Source organism: Eumetopias jubatus, unplaced genomic scaffold, assembly GCF_037043125.1.
Source record: "Eumetopias jubatus isolate StellerSeaLion01/CBP00866 unplaced genomic scaffold, mEumJub1_p1.0 scaffold_1, whole genome shotgun sequence".
Lineage (NCBI taxonomy): Eukaryota > Metazoa > Chordata > Mammalia > Carnivora > Otariidae > Eumetopias > Eumetopias jubatus.
Genome location: NW_028274807.1, coordinates 85509622 through 85527285, shown reverse-complemented (window position 1 = coordinate 85527285; position 17664 = coordinate 85509622). Strand labels below are relative to the sequence as shown.

Here is a 17664-nt window from a genome sequence, read left to right as displayed (position 1 = left end):
AAAGGGAATGAATTTGAAATTATTTTACAAAGTTGAAATCATGTGTGTGCATGTTTAATAATTTCTAAAATATGAGGCCTCAAAAAGATGGCACACGAATTAAGCCTTCAGAATACCCTGTTTCTAGAGTGCTTTTAGAGTCATTTCAAGGCATAAAACAACAGCAACAACTAACTTAAAGTGCAGTCCAGTCTTGTGGAATGATTTCAGGGGCAAATGAGGAAGGGACACAAAATGACCATCTTGTTTTCTCTCTATTCCCAAAGAACTCATGGATAAAGGTTATGGGACAAAGTTTAGGAGCTCCTGTTATATGTGGGACTAGCTATAGTTGGGTTCAAGTCTTGCTTGGATGGCAAGAATATGCCAGAAAGATTTCTCTAGTTTGAGTATCTAGACATGGACTCAAGATTCAACACAATAGTTCTCTTTACAGTAAAGAAGAGTGGCATAAAACTCTGAAAGTGAGTGTGTCCTGGACATTCCAACCTGGTTAAGTATCACTAATTGGCCATTCTAGTTGAAAGGCAGATTGGCTGAGAAAGCAGAGCTCCTAGTTTTCGGTTAAAGTTTCCTGGTGGACAAGATCTGCCTTTCTTTCCAGGAGTCGTGGGAAATGATCTTCAGAGAAAGCAAAGGGAATGATGACTCAGTGTGACAGACCCAGTAGGGGGAATGCTTTACTCCTTCTTCTCTTCCTTATCCCTCTAGCTCCTCCCCACTGTTAAGGTACAGCAGCAGCACATGGAAATAGCGCACTAGACATAGCTATAACATATTTTGAAATTCAGCAACGAGCACTGGCTTTCTAAGCCACTGAATGGCCATTCTAGTAAAAGAGTAGCACCTCTAAGACATCTTGGGCTTGCTTACTTAGTAATACAAGAAAAAAGAAACTCCGAGCATTCCCAGGTGCCTCAGAAAGGAATCCAGGACACCTTGCCCTTTGAAATGGAAAGAAGTAATTTAAATGTCAATTTCACACCACCGGGGTGAAATACCCAAAACAGTTCTGCCTTAAAAGAATGTGTGTATACTTTAAAAACGTATACAATAAAGACTGTTCTATAATCTTACTAATTTTTGGTGGTGCTCTGATTTCTATAAACTTTCACTTGCTTTTTAGTAACTGTTTTTACTTAATTTTATTTGAAAATATTGTTGATGTTGAAAAACGTGTTGGGCAATAGCTCTGCACTTCCTGACAGGCAACTGACTATGAAAATCTTGGTTCCGATGGATACTAGATATACCGGACAAAGTCCTACTGAATGTTCTGCAAATTATCAAATTATGATGGGAATGGAAAATTGTCTACTCTCCCCTGAAGTCACTTGGTCTTCTGACAGCAAAATAAAACTCAGTCTGCTAAATTTTCCACCATCTTATCGACAATCAAATTAAATCAAAGTATCCTAAGAAAAGAAAGTTACGAAAACAGCCTGTTGTTACTACTGCAAGTTCAGTTACTGTTGAAAGTATAGAACAGCATCATAAACAGAAACCTGTAAAGTTTCCTTTGAATCCTGTGTTCGGAGGCTCCTAATGGACTATGATGGATGCCAATCAGCTCGCCAGCCAGTGAACGCACAGAACTTGGGAGGACGAACATGCAGAGAATGGATGCTCTTCTACTGGGGATATCTAAGCAGGCAGCTGCCATGAACCTGGAGGCTGGCCCCCAGAGTCCTTCCTAGACTGAATTCTAGGATTCTAAAATTCTAAAGAATATTCTTGAAAATACAGTTGAACTTTGCTTCTGAGACTGGAGGGAAGTAGGCAAAGGCTGGGTTGTCACTATTGCCCCATGGTGGATGCCTTAATGTGTCTCTGCCTCCTGCTGTCCAGCCGGGGGCATCACTTTGCCAAGTGAGTGTTGACAATGAAGACGAAAGCTTGGCACACCATTGGACCCTCAACTCTTTGTCCTTATAAACTTTATAAACTCCTTGTCCTTGTAAGCTTTATAAAAACTCTCTGTTGTTATAACGTACTAAACTTCAAAGACCTGTGGCTTTGTGTTTCCTCAAGGCCCCTTCCTACCCGAGGGACTTGGAGGTAACAGAGGAGAAGATTTCCACCTGCACATTTCCGCCCCCAGGCGAAGCTAACTCCCCAGTCAATTAAACCGTCTTGACTCAAATGCTGTTTGCTTGGTAACTATCATCATGAGAGTAATCAGCTACTACTAACCAAAGACCGTGAAGAAAACTTTGGGATCAGATTGCTTTCTGGAGGAAGGAAGGAGAAAAGACAAGGAGGAGTGGGACCACTTACTAGGACCAATTGTTAGAATTGGACACTGCTGATACTATATTTTGGTTAGCATTTTGCAAACACTTTTTCTAAATCTTTAAAAAATGATATCATTCCAAATAATCACCAAGCCCCAACAGGCACAACACACTGTGAAGTGAGCAGAATGTAATCAATTAAATAAAAACACCACCACCAAGAGAAAATTCCTGATCCTTGATAAATATTCAAAATGAGAGCCAAAGGGGCATGCATCTTTCATATTAAACCTCCGACATTCAGTGAGAGAAAATATTGATCTTTTATCACTTAGAATGCAAAAGGGTGAGCAGTGCAGATTATTATGGAACTAAGAAAACACTTAATTTTTAGGAAAAAAATGTATCACTCTTATGAAATACTATTTAAAATGTTAATGGTTTAAAAGGAATATATTGGTGTGCAGGGCAGTTAGAAAGCAAGTAAAATATGACATTTAAGCAAGTTAATGTTAACTCTATAGAAATCACATTATCATCAAAATTCCTCCCTGCAGAGAATGCATGACAGGACGGTACGTTTTCTCTTGCTTAAGTTCATACAGTCCCAGAAAGCATGTGAGTAAGATCTGTGTTTGACATATTTACACCCTATGTCATACCTGCTTTGAGAAAAACTCCTTCAAAACTCTACACTATGAAAAACTATTTTCAGGAATTTTTATTTGGTCCAGGGATCTAGCAAGGCCGAGTTCTCAAGTCTTTTACCCCTAAGTTAAAAATTGGAGCAACGAAACAAAACTCCAGCAAGGCATAAATAAGATATTAAAGTGCATATATACAGTCCCAGAAAAGTTTTGATTGGGAACAGCAAAAATTTCTAGTGCAAAAACTGCTTTTGCCAGCAAAGCTCCCTCTCTGGAATCGAAGGGCTACGGTAGAAGTTAAAATTGGAATAGGTTTAAGCAATGCCTCTCTTTAGTCAAGAGTTAATATACGTGCATGCACCTTGGCCCAAACTATGTTGTAAAAGGGGGAGTTGCAGGGGATAGTTCAGAAACAGTCAGAATTCCCTGATCAGAGGCAGTGCTTTCTTTCTCCACGTGTCCCATGAGCAAGGTCCTTATATGTGTATCAGCTGCCAGTGGGGACAAAAACCCCCAAAGGACATGTTTTGAATATGCGTGCAGCTCGTGAAGAGTATTCACACACAGTTATTTCATCTTGGTTTGTCCTTGTGTCTCTCAGTTCTTCTTTCGAGCCCAACCTTGACTCTATATACAACATTTTGTGCTTTTGGAATCTGAACAGAGCCTGGGCATTGTCTGTAGGAATTCCCTGTGTTATCTCACCATGGCCTTTTGGACATCTGGTTTGTCCTTTTCTTTTTGGAATTCATAATAAAATAGTTTTGTGTTTCTCAGTACAATTACACAGACAGGATTTATTATTTTTAATTGTTTTCTTTTCCTTCAAGGATCCAAGTTGAAAGCTCGTAGGAGGACATCCAGGTCACCGAGATTAGCCGCCTGGAAGAGTTCCGGTTGGTCCATCAGAGAGAGTGCGATTCTGAGGGCGGCCCAGATGTTCCCGGAGATCGCAGGATGAGGGACTTGCTGTTGATTCCTGCTCTTTCTTTGCAAACTGAGGGCAGTGAGAAAATTGCTGACCGCTTCTCTAAGAGGGTAGAAAAACAGACATTTAAAAATGCCACAAATTTCAGAGTTAGCAACTTAAAAATAAAACGAAAATGGATTAATCTCTCTTAGTCGTAAAAGCTAAATCACCCCTCTGTGGTGCTTTAGATCATCGGGTGAACAACCTTCTGAGTCTTTCATTATTCTTTTGTGAAAAAAATCATTGTTCAGCATAGTGAAATCAGAAAGAAAAAGGAAAGCAAATTTTATTTTAGGACTGTGTTGTGGGACAGAAAGTAACAGCGAAACCATTGCTAACTTATTAATGCATCTGCTTTCCTCCACCTTCAGGGATAATTTAAAGACTTAATCCTTTTGCAAATGTGATTTATATAATAAAGGTTGAAGAAGAAGCATCTGGCCCTACTCAGAAACAAAGTGGTTTAAGGGACGCCTGGTGGCTCAGTCGGTTAAATGTCTGCCTTCGGCTCAGGTCATGATCCCGGGGTCCTGGGATGGAGCCCTGCATCGGGCTCTCTGCTCGGTGGGGAGTCTGTTTCTCCCTCTGCCTGCCGCTCCCCTTTCTGGTGCTCTCTCTCTGACAAATGAATAAAATCTTAAAAAAATAAAGAAAATAAATAATTTGAGAGAAAATAAGAAAAAAACAAAGTGGTTTAACTTTTTGCATTGGTGATAGAAATATGAGAGGTTGCTGGGACTGAGTTGATTTGTTACCAGAGCATCTGGGCTTAAATCCTAATCATTTAGCCTGAGGCGAATTTCTTATCTTTTCAACCTCAGTTTCCCCAACTGTGTAATAGGGAGAATAGAAGTCATTTTAAAACCTTGTAGTGTAAGGTGCAGTTGGATCAATTTATGTGAAAGCTCTTATTAAGTTAGATCAATAGTTCTCCAAGTGCAGTCTGGGGAACTCCGGGGGTCAGTGAGGTCAAAATCATTTCTACAATAATCCCCAGATGTTATTTTACCTTACTCTCATTTTCTCACAAGCGTACAATGGAATTTTCCAGTGATTACACGACGTATGAAATCCCAATAGGTTAAATGCGGAGGCACATATGAGAATCTGTCTCTACTAAGCAAGATACTTAAAAGATTGGCAAAAATGATAAAACAATACCACTCTTCTCACTAAGCACGTTTTTGTTTTGGGGAATCATTATTTTTCATAAAATAGATAATGTCATCATGTGGTTAATTCTTACGTTTAAATGAATCTTTTAAACTTTTCTCAGTTTAACATCTAAGAGGGTAAATATCGGTAGAACCCACATAAAAGCCTCTGGAGGTCCTCAACAATTGTTAAAAGTGTAAGGGAGTCCTGAGAACACGAAGTCTGAGACCTGCTGAGTCAGATGCTGTCCACAGGCCTTCCCGCTTCTCCCGGCCCCAGCTTGCTTGTGGGTCCCCAGGGGCTGCTGGGTCTGCCCTCTCAGGACCCCTGCACTGGAAGCACGTATTCTGTATCTGACAAACTGGGCTTTGCTGAGAGTAATGACACTGCTTTCATTTGTATCTGCTTCACTCTTCTTAAAAGCTTCTCACACATTCGATCCCACATACTCCTGCGAGGAGGTCATTAGTAAGCATCTGGTGAGAAGATTTCAGGTGAAGCTGGACTTCTGAGTCCACTGCACATAGTCCAAGCATTTGTTCATCTGTAGGGTTAGACCCACTGGGAAATAAAGGGCGATCGGGGAATGGTGGCACTGTGCATGGTGACCTGGCTGATTGATGGAAGGCAGTGGGGTTCTAACGGTCCTCTCTTCTGGGTGGTTAATAATCAAGCGAGAGAAGAGGGTTTATAAAGAGATGCACGTGTGGAGTTTTCTTTGGAGGCCCTTTCTGGCTTCCTTGTCACAGGGTGCCCGCTTAAATGATAATGACTCCCTTTCCTCTCGTCATCCTAGGCCTGTTAGAACTCCGAGGGGAGGAAGATCCTGGAATCCCCACAGGCACAGGCTGCTCCACGCTCCCAAGTGTGTGGCAGTGGTCTCTGAGGGACATGGAGCGCAAGAGAGTAGTCTCACTAGCCAGCCCTGCCAAGCAATGTGAGGTTTTCCCCATGAAGTGAGTCTAAATCCGTTCTCCACCTTGGGAACACAGAGTCCTTTTGGGGAACTCAGAAGATTTTGCATGTAGATGTTTTCAACTGTTTCACACATATGTGTATGAATAAGCTGTTTGTGTATGTCTTGATTAATAATGTGCATTCACGTAAAAGCATTCCTTATTTTATAGTATCTTTCCCTCATTATATTAATACTAACAAATTACCACCAAAGGGGATGTGATCTATGTTTTCATTAAAAAGAGGTCCTCATTTTTTTAAAATTCACTTTTTATTTTTTAAAGATTTATTTATTCATTTGAGAGAGAGAGAAAGCCGGGGGTGGGGGGCAGGGGCAGAGAGAGGGAGGGAGGGAGGGAGGGAGAGTCTTAAGCAGACTCCACACTGAGCAAGGAGCCCTACTCGAGGCTCAATCTCAGGACCCTGAGCCGAAACCAAGAGTCAGTTGCTTAACCAACAGCACCACCCAGGCGTCCCATGAGGTCCTCACTTTTGAAAAGGTTAAGATTCTTTGGTCTAAATTCTACTCTGGAGCTTCTACTGACAGAAGGGTAGCATCTTATGCTACACCCAGGTTTCACGCCAACAATTTCCTCTCCTTATTTCAATGGTATACAATACTGGGGAAGGGCTTGCCTTTGACTTTTTATAGAAAATGTGCAATGACAAACAACCAGGGTTATAGCCACATACACAGACATCTGCGGTTCTTGAGGGAGCTCTCCCGAGACTCTGGTGGACCTGAAAGTATATGAACCAGCTCATGGCTTTTTTCTGAGTCACAGCTCTACTGAGGGTTATTATTTCCTAACTATCCATTTACACCTCAAGTTAAACTTATTTTCAGAATTCATTTAAAGTTTATGTCTCACTCGATGGTCTTTTTTCCTCAGGAAAAAAAAAAGCAAAATATTTAGTACTATAATAAGATTTTCCACATCTGGCATGACAATAAAAGACCCACAAATCTCAGCTGAGATGTTTTGAAACTTTGAAATAGTCATGCGGTCAAGGTTGCCAGATTTACCCAGTAAAAATACAGGATGTACAGTTAAATTTGAATATCAGATGAACAGTTCAGTATGAGCATGTCCCATGCAATATTTGGGAAATACTTATCCTGAAAGTGTATTTGCTGTTTTTCTGAAATTGAAATTTAACTGGGCATTCTGTATGTTATTTGGCAACTCTAAAATTGACTTGCGCCTGTACAGGATTAAAATTTCTCCCTCAGTAGATGTGCCCATTTCCACCTATCACGGGCCTTCCCGGCCTCCTGCAAACGGTTGCCCTACTGAGCCTTACACCTGTGAATGCCAAGAAACGATTTTATTGGCCTCTCAAGTATTGTTTTCTGCACTGTAATGAGGAGTTCCAGTTAAGAAAGACTCACCTAGAAAGATGTATATCATATGATCTCACTGATATGAGGAATTCTTAATCTCAGGAAACAAACTGAGGGTTGCTGGAGTGGGGTGGGTAGGAGGGATGGGCTGGCTGAATGATAGACATTGGGGAGGGTATGTGCTATGGTGAGTGCTGTGAATTGTGTAAGACTGATGAATCACAGACCTGTACCTCTGAAACAAATAATACATTATCTGTTAAAAAAAAAAAAGAAGAGAGAGAAGATAGTAGGAAGGGAAAAATGAAAGGGGGGGGAATTGGAGGGGGAGATGAACCATGAGAGACTATGGACTCTGAGAAACAAACTGAGGGTTCTAGAGGGGAGGGGGGTGGGGGAGTGGGTTAGCCTGGTGATGGGTATTAAGGAGGGCACATATTGCATGGAGCACTGGGTGTTACATGAAAACAGTGAATCATGGAACACTACATCAAAAACTAATGATGTATGGTGACTAACATGACATAATAAAATTAAAAAAAAGACTCACCTAGAAGCTTTATAAAAGCCTCCTTTAATTGAATTTATTTACTTATTTATTTTTAAAGATTTTATTTATTTATTTGAGAGAGAGAATGAGAGAGAGAGAGAGCACATGAGAGGGGGGAGGGTCAGAGGGCAAAGCAGACTCCCTGCTGAGCAGGGAGCACGACGAGGGACTCGATCCCGGGACTCCAGGATCATGACCTGAGCCGAAGGCAGTCACTTAACCAACTGAGCCACCCAGGCGCTCCCTTTAATTGAATTTAATATGTCTACATGTACATACGTGTTTATTTCCATCTCTCCTTGTTCCAAACAAAGAACGTACGGTATATCATAAAATACATACATACAACATAGTGAGAAAATAAGTGACTAAAAGGGGTGAAGATAAAATCAGTTTAGGAAAATGAGACGAGACCAGGAATGAACTTAGTATACAAAACGGACCTGGTCAGCCTTAGCCAGCTGGTGTGGGGGTGGCTGCGCAGGCTTCCCTGGGCCCTCTGCGGGCTGGTGTAAGGCCGGCCTCCACAGAGGCTCCCTTCACAAGGTCCAGAAAATAAAGCAAATCAACTGCTCCGGAGTCACTCAGCTATTCCCGGCTTTAGCCTGAGCTAAGTCCTCTTAGAGGACTGGTGTAGTCCAGTGACTAATGTTCTTTCTAAGATTCTTTTAGTATAAACGAAGCAACCAGTTTCTGAAACCTCAATATTTGCCAGTGGCACAGCCCCCAAATGCAGTTCAGAAACAGCGGCTCTTCAGATGTCAAAGGGATGCTCTCTGATGACTTATCTGAATAAATAATGATAAGGATCCTGATGATGAAGGCACTGATCATAATCATAATAACAAGTGCCTACTACTGCTCCGTGCTTAGGCAATTTACATCTAATCTGTGCAATGATCCTGCAGGCTAAATATTATTTTACCACTTCTTTTAAAGCAGGTGAAGAAATTGAGGCTCAAATGTACGTGCCCAGAGTCACAAAACCAGTAAATGGCAGAGCTGTGATTTGAACCCAAGCTTTTCTGATTCTAAAAGCCTGGTTCTTTTTGAGAATGAGAAAAGGTTTATGTTTTTTGTGGGATTTAAAACTAACAGTTTTCTTTTTTCCAATTGTGAAAGTAATACCTATTTAGAAAGTATAAAAAGAAGGAAAAATTACCTATACTTTCTTTCTTCTTTTTTTTAAAGATTTTATTTATTTATTTGAGATAGAAGAGAGAGAGAGCGAGAGAGAGCACGAGCAGGGGGAGGGGCAGAGGGAGAGGGAGAAGCAGGCTCTCTGTTGAGCAGGGAGCCCGACATGGGACTCAGTCACAGGACCTGGAGATCATGACCTGAGCAGGAGGCAGACACTGAACCAACTGAGCCACCCAGGCGTCCCTTACCTATACTTTCATCACCCCCCAAAAATAAAGGTCGTTCATGGGTTCTGTTGATGAGGAAAAAATAGGATATAGGATATAGACCGGATGATGAGGAATAATGAGAAAACAAGAAAGACGTTTTAAACCATAAACCCACCATTTAAAAATTTTTTTAAAGAAAAATTTTTTTCTTTAAAAAAATTGTAACTAACCTTACAGGCAAAGTACTTTTAGACAACCTGGACTTTTGGTTGTGCTTTGCCCAAACCTGGCCCTAGACCTTCTTAAGTCATTTTGTTGGGTCCTCCTGCCCCACCCAAGGTTCTCTTTTTCTTTACCTGGGAAATGAAGGGTTGGATTGTTCAAGTTTCTCAAAGAGTTGCCCCAACCCAGGCTGACTGAATGGACATCTCAGGGGGAGGGGCCTGGGAATCTGTATTTCACACGATGCCACCACAATTGCTGCTCTCCAAAGACTGAGAAACACCAAAGCACTGTTCCCGCTTCAACAGGCCTCAGGATGCAATGGTTCAAATGTTCCCTTAACAAGAGGAGGAGGACTACTCCTACAAAAGGTGGTATTTTCACTCGCAAACCATCTTTCAGGTTATTTCACCTCAGCCCTGAGTGTGGCTCCTGGTTCTCAGCCTACAACCATACCGCACCTGTAGGCGCCCAGATTGATGCAGCTGATTCCCAGGTTGTATCTGGATCGGATGAAGCCTGGCTGAATCTCCAGGGCACGGGTGTAGGCCTCCACGGCTTCCTCACTGCGGTCTCCGTTCGCCAACGTTGCCCCGAGCCGGTTCCATAACGAATAGTCCTGAGGACAAAATCAGAGCTAACAACCGGCACGAGCCACAGTGACCGAGCATTCCCCTACTGCTTGCAGAAGAAGCATGGTGTGGCTAGAAGTTTATCCAGGGCTCATGGATAGGGACAATGACAGTGGAGAATTACTCAAAAAATAGTGTGGACGACTTTGTGAAATGACTTTTCGTTCATCAAAGAGCCGCTACCAGTGGATGCTGTCAGGCAATTCATGTTTCTGTTTGAGGTACTTGAGGATTAACAGCCACAGTAGCATATTATTAGTACTGATCACATTAAGCCATCGGATGCAGGGAATTAAGACGTAGCAGAAATGTGCAAAGTGTAGCCTGTGAGAAATTTTTAACAGAGAACCTTATGGTTTCTTGTTGTGCACTTACCTCCGGCCGAACAGTTAAGGCAGCGTTAAATGCATCTATTGCTCTATTAAATTCTCCGCTCAGGTGGAACAGTACCCCCAGACCTGTCTGTAGGTCTGGGTCAATCATATCTCCATTTTGGTGGGCGGCTTCCAGATATAATTCCTTAACTCCTTCCAAAACAGAGCTACAAGGGAAAAAATGGAGATGTGTATTCCAAATAGTCTGAACATATTTACTATTATGTCCTCTGTTCCAAGAGAACATCAAAGACTGGAAAAATCGTGCTTAAAATATCTTCGCTTAATGAGAAGGACTATTAATACTGCATATTAAAAAATACCTGCTGATTTTCATGAATTATTTCATCATACACAGAAACATACTGTGCTAAGTAAGGTCTTCACAAGGAGAGTTCCATTGACCCTATGAGTGCCAGTGTGGAAAACCCCAGGGTTCCCTGAGAATGAATTAAACATCGTGATTTATTGCTGATAGAAACAAAATCCCTAGAAGGAAGGACTTCCGTTTTCACTCATAGCCAATTCTCAGGCTTTATGAAACGTGGTGCATTTTATAATTTATTTGAGGTTAATTATATGTCCACAGCCTTTTGCTTTCAGTTATGGTACTTCAGTAAAATGTCTGTGAGTGCCCACAATCTTGATCATGTGTCCAGTCATTGGTTCTGGTCTCAGTATCAATCTTTGTCATCAGAGTGCTCTTCTAGCAGGAATGCATCCCGGAATGGCTGCTGGTGAGGCTTGTTTTTTTATTTTTATTTTTTTAAGATTTTATTTATTTTTTCAACAGAGAGAGAGACAGTGAGAGAGGGAACACCAAGCTGGGAGAGTGGGTAAGGGAGAAGCAGGCTTCCTGCTGAGCAGGGAGCCCAATATGGGAATCCATCCCAGGACCCTGGGATCATGACCTGAGCCAAAGGCAGACGCTTAACGACTGAGCCACCCAGGCGCCCTGGTGAGCCTTGTTAATTACCCTTAAAGTGCCTAATCATGTAAATGGGTGTTTACCGCCGACTGTAACTTAATTAGAAGGATACCTATCAACTGGAGACTTGGACATCCTCCGGGTAAGGCCTGGAGATCCCTTCTTGCTCTTCACAAGGTATTTGTACTTTGGATTTTGCTTAATCCAATTCTTTAGAGCTTCACAGGCATCCTGCTGATGGCCGGTGTTAGTGTAACTCACGGCCAGAGCCATCAAAGCTTTCAAGTTGTTGGGCTGTAATTCTAAGCACCTGCAAGAAGACATAAGTAAATAGGTAAATAAATAGCCAATTTCAGATTTTTTTCTGAGCCAGAATCTAACAGTTCTTTAGGAAATTTGAGGTCTTTATTAATTAAATGGTGCAAAAGCATGGCTAAGTTTATGTTAAGTCCTTGGAAAATACCATATTTATCTGTGTGAAAATTGGGACCTAAGTATGTTGGTAAGAAAGTTAAAACTCCTCTCGATGAGCGCTAGGTCTGGTTATTTAGTAAATTGTTTTAAGATAATAGAAAAGGTGGCTAATCCTTGCACAAGATTTATTAGGAGTTTATTTCATGAGGGGCTAGCATTGTTTTAGCGCTGCTCTATTATTGATGTATTAAATGTATCGGATCCACAAAGCAAACTGACCAGAGGTAAATTTGGATATGCAGAGATGAAAGTCTGTACAGTGTTTTATAAAGGAGAGGGAAATTCCTGTGTTTCTAGACTACCGATGTGGGTTTACACGAGGCACAGGCTATAGCTGCTTCCCCTCATGCTATCCCTCTGGCCTCTAGCAGGGGCCTTTCAAACTTTGAGGTGCCTGAGAATCATCTGGCATCTGGAAGTCGACTTGGTAGGGCTGATTTTTCCAGGGTTTACAGAGGGGCTTTAATGAAGTCAAGTGTGATGCTACATCCACCCAAAGCAGTCTAGACCTTTAGTCACAGGCTCACTAGTTATACTTGTAGGTCACTGAAACTATCTCAGGAGATTCTCTGTAGACACAAGGAGCTAAAATTACACTGAGGTTATTTTGAGCATGTTTTTCCTGATGAAAACTTTCAAATGTTGCAGAAGGCTGAAAGTTAAAAGGAACTATATATGTAATGAGTCTATTTTATGACCGCTTTTGACGTGGACACTTTTGTGCCAATGAAGGTCAACCGATTTGCGGATGACGAAACACTGCGATTTAGGAATATTATTTCTTTAGATTCTTGTTTCCTACAGGTAAGTAATATGTGGCCTCTCAGCACTTATCCTGGCCAAATTCTTTACAATGTACCTAAGGATCAAAAGACAAGATAAACAGGAAGTCTGCTTGGCCCATAATTTTGCACTTAGCTTCATCTACCTCTGGAGGGCGACAATAGCTGCTTGTTCGTTTTCATTCTCTGCCTGGGTTATCCCGAGGAACTGCCATGCCTACAAAAAACAACCAAGGTCAATATTGCAAGAGGAAGCAGATTTACTCTTGTGCTTTAGATCCCTCCATGCAGAACAACCTGTCTCGGATGCGAGAGTCTTGTAAAAGGGAAAAATATCACAAGCATTTCTTTATTCAAAGGCTCTTCTGACATCTGGGTCAAGATCCTCTGCCATTATTGACAAATTCTCAGTCTTTACTCTCCTGTGACACATGGAAACATTTGAGTATCTGAGATTTCATGGTATTAGGTGTCTTAAAACCAAAAGATAAATATATAAAAGTATGCATTTGTGAGGAAAGGGGATGGAAAATAACCCAGAAATGTAGCTAAAGAGTGCAGACTTTATATAGTAAGGAATCTCAAGATGTACAAAATGAAACCAGTTTGTATAGATGCAAGTCTGACTGTTACTATAAGAGCTAACAGAAAATTTAGGAACTAGGGAAAATAAAACAGAATCCTCCACTCTAATGAGCCATGAACATGGCTCTAATATCACTGTTAAAATGCATAAAGCACATATAAAATGCAATATAATACATACATAATTTTATAGCCTACACTTATACTTTATATTGCATCATGAGCACTTTTCATGTTTTTACAAAATCCTCATACTTATAATTTTTAATTTAAATTCTGTTGAGTGGATATCCTATTATTTACTCAACCAATTCCCTATTGCTCTCAGGTTGTTTCTAATCCTTTGCTATTGTCGACAATGTGAAGAATATCTTCAAGCAGATAACATTTTTCATATCTAGAACGAAAGTTTTTAATATAACAAATTTCTCCCTATATACTTAGAGGAACAATAATTCTCACACCATTACAAGAACAATCCACACGAACAAAACCTCTCATTACATACACTGTCCTCAAATTTGCTGGGGATGGGGGTATATCAGTCTTACGGATTTAAAAGGGTTTGGGGATTTTGGGGTGCCTGGGTGGCTCAGTTGTTAAGCCTCTGCCTTCGGCTCAGATCATGATCCCAGGGTCCCGGGATCGAGCCCCGCATCGCGCTCCCTACTAAGTGAAGAGCCTGCTTCTCCCTCTCCCACTCCCCCTGCTTGTGTTCCCTCTCTCGCTGTCTCTCTGTCAAATAAATAAATAAAATCTTTAAAAAAAAATAAAAGGGTTTGGGGAGTGCATATCTCTCCCACCCACAGACATTTTAAAGCAAAATTATATGAAGATACATAGAATCATCCTCAAGTGCTATAAAAATTGTATTGGCTTCATCATCCTGAGTTATTATTACCCATGCCATATAAACTCATAAAAAATACTGATTATTTTCCTCTCAAATATCAGTGATTCTTTTTATTCGTTCAAATGTACACAGAGCAGCCCCATCTTGATTTCACCTTCTACACATCTTAGAATGCTTCTTAAGTTTGATGAAACATTCCTTCTCTGGGGGCTTCTCACTAGCTGGCCTTTGAGCATGGTGTCATTTTCACTGTTCACAAATCGTCCTTTACCTGAATTTTGGGGTCTCCAAGATTCAGAAGCCCTGCGTCCTTGGTTGGGATCCATTAGTTACCCAGTGTCCTAATCTCTCATTTATGAATCTGATATAATAATGTATACTTCTTTTTTTAAGCTTCCAGGGTTGTTGTGTCAAACTATATAATACACATGAAAACATCATAGCATTTAGAAATGTAAATGATATTCTTTTGGGGGTTGGTCTACAGTTTTCTATTAATGTAATGACTTTCTCTTCCATAGTGATTCATATATCCTCTTAAAAATTCCAATATTTTGGTTCACATTCCAATTCTCAGCTCAATCTTGTTTCACTATCAACGTTTTGACTGACAAGATACCAGGGCTTTGACCTAGTGATCAGTTTACTCATCCTTCCTATACAAACTTTAAGTACAACCAGTAATAATAATGAAGGCTAATTATTGATGCACCAGGTACTGAACTAAGCACTTTATTTATATGAACTAATTTAATCCTCACAACACCCAATGAATAGTTATTATAATTGTGACTTCTGTTTTATGTATGAAGAAATGGAACTGAGACGGTTTAAATGACTTGTCTCTGATCACATGGCTCATGGCTCATGAGTGGTAGAGCAGGGATTTGAACCCACACAGTTAGGATGGCACAGCCCAGAACTTAACCACTCCTCTATACTGGCCTCTCAGCACCGTATATACCACTCCCTAAAATTTCTGCCAATTCCTTATGAGGAATATTCCTTATATAAAGATGATTCCTGAAAATTACTCCCAAACTAAAAGAGAAGACTTTACACCTGCCACTAACTTATTACAGGCCTCTGCAGGTTTAGAAACATAGTGGACCAAAGGAGGATGGCGAAGCCTCTCTGGGTGGTTTCCTGGCCTCAGGCTCCATCACCTTCCACACCTCAGAGAAAGGGGTTTTTCGAGGCAAATCGGATTGAATCCCTCTGCTGAGTAGAGTCCCCCTAGTGGTTCCCCTGGCTTTCATGAAGTTCAGACTCTTACCCACCTCTTCCTGCCTCCTCTCCCACCATTGTTTCCTCCCCTCTACCCTCTGGAACAATGTTTCATGGCCCACTGTCCACACACAAACCACTTGTTCTTTAACGCCTCTGCCTCCCCTGCTGTCTTTCTTTAAGCCCCGCCTCCTTCAAAACTCAGCTTTGGATTTCACTGTAGGGGAAGGCCCGCTCAGGAGCCTTGCTCTCTGCTCTCCTAGCATCCTGTGCATACTCTGACATTGCATTTATTACACTTGTCTTTCCAGGTAGAACACAAATATATCTTTTCAACAGTTCCATTTTCCCAGCTCTTCAATATTTGAAGCCAGTGCCTGGCACAATTCTTAGGACCCAGTATGCGCTCAGTAAACGTTGAGTGAGCGAACCAAGGGTGAGACACGGGGTGGCTCTAGTCCTAGACAAAACTATACACTGCCCCCTGAAAACTACTGCTGAGCCTCCAGGTTGACAATTTTGGTTTTTCATTTCTTGTCTTTTATCTTTGGGCACATTTGATTTGGTTAGCGAATAGGTACCTATATGTAACTTTTGAACACATAGCAGAGTAAGCCAGGTTAACGCCTTTGCGAGTCTTTCCTTGATGCAAATGCAGCTGAGGGGAGCTCTGTGGCGCCCCCTGTCGCTCACTCACACGCAGCCACTTTGTGAGCCGAGCAGGAAGAAGGGAAAATGTTACCTCTGCATCTCCAGGGTCCTGAAGAATCGCTGCTTCCATGAACAGGATGGTGACAGGCAGGTCCCCTTCCTTCAGTCTTTTTAAGCCTTCTTCAAATGCTCCAGGCCAATCCTTGAAGGGATTTTCAGTGTGAAAGTAATATCCCTACAACACGGAGAAGGGCGCTATGAGATCCGTCCATTTATCTCTTCCTTCTGATATTCAGTAAGCTCTTTTTGAATTTGAATTTGAATTTATTTGTTTAAGTTATTTAAATTAAATTGAAATTACTGTTTTTTTCCCCTTCCTATGAATGTAGGACATTTTCATTGTATAAATTTTGGATGATATTATTTGTTATTGAATAATACAAAAAGAAACAAAAGTTACCCATCATGCCACAACCCCTATCACTGCTAATATTTTGGAGTTTGTTTTCTGTCTATTACTCTTTTGCTCTTTTTGTTTTAGCCATTTCCCCCTGAGATTTAAAAAATGCAGGGTTTTAGACGTATTTTTGCTAAGTGCTACCATCCATTCCCCTGAAATGTTAATGCCACATTCTGTACATCTGTTTATGCGCTGTGACCCTCTGGAGGACTACAAACCATTCTACTATCTACGATTTTTTTTTACCTTCCTGCTCCTTGAACCAGTTTCTGTCCCATTGAGAATGCATGTTTTAAACTTATAGGTCTTTTCTTTCAAAAATTTAAATCGTACGTAATGTATAAATAATCTTTTTCTATGAATATATAAATTAAACAAATAAGCTCATACCATATGTGCAGTTTTGTAGCTTAAGCCCCACTTAGTTTTAGTTTTTAAAATTATTTGCATTGTGCCAAAACTTACTTAACCAAGCTCCTACTGATGGGCATTCAGGCTACTTTCCATTTTTTTGTCCTCATAAATAAAGTTACAGAGAAAACCTTGCGCTCAAATCTTTGTGTATGATTATTAACTTAGGATAGACTTCTAGAGGGCTTTTTTAGACTAAAGGCTATGAACTATTTTGAGGCCCTTGATATGTATAACTGAATTGCTTTTGAGAAAAATTTGTCCCAAGTTAAACTCTAATTGGAAATATCTGAGAGAAATGATTTGTTGCAACCTTACCAGCATAGATCATCATAATATCCTTCTAATTTGATAGATACAAATAAGCTAGTCTGTTAATGATGCTACTAAGGTTTAAAAATAGGTTAAATGGAGACTTTCATTCTCCGTTGTTGCTGAGAAAGACAAACCTGCTTATCAAAGCCACAGGGTATGACCAGTTTGAAACTGTGTAGTGCTGTTACAGGTATGGGGGTCCCAGGGGCGAGGAGCTCAGGGCCCCAGCCATGCCTCAGGCGCATGAATTACAGCCTAGAGTCGGCCAATCTATATCAATGTTTTCTCTTCTTGCCTAGCTTCGATTTCTTTGTAGAAGAGGGTTATATTTAATAAGATAGTTACTCTAATTTTATGAGATTGCCTGGCCTACTGAAGGGCAGAGAATACTGGCAGGAAGACATTTTAATGACTATGTAGATTGAAAATCCTCTAAGATTGGAGATTATTCATCATCATATCTATTGCTAGGCAGGCATTCAATAAATATTTGTTGATTGAACCAGTGGAAGTTATCCAGAACTGAATATCATTGAGACTTCC

At 40.8% G+C, this 17664-nt stretch overlaps 1 protein-coding gene across 6 annotated transcripts in view; it reads right to left on the bottom strand.

Moving 5' to 3' along the window:
- Positions 1 to 3706: 3706 nt before the first annotated feature.
- Positions 3707 to 17664, bottom strand: part of PEX5L (peroxisomal biogenesis factor 5 like) — a 164142-nt gene continuing 150184 nt past the window's right edge. For all 6 annotated transcript variants that reach the window (XM_028100996.1, XM_028100999.1, XM_028100997.1 and 3 more), the window contains 6 exons: positions 16027 to 16170; positions 12766 to 12836; positions 11476 to 11673; positions 10437 to 10602; positions 9891 to 10048; positions 3707 to 3911 (listed from right to left, as the gene is read on the bottom strand). In XM_028100996.1, coding sequence (XP_027956797.1) covers positions 3707 to 3911; positions 9891 to 10048; positions 10437 to 10602; positions 11476 to 11673; positions 12766 to 12836; positions 16027 to 16170 — 942 coding nt within the window. The remainder of the gene's footprint in view (positions 3912 to 9890; positions 10049 to 10436; positions 10603 to 11475; positions 11674 to 12765; positions 12837 to 16026; positions 16171 to 17664) is intronic.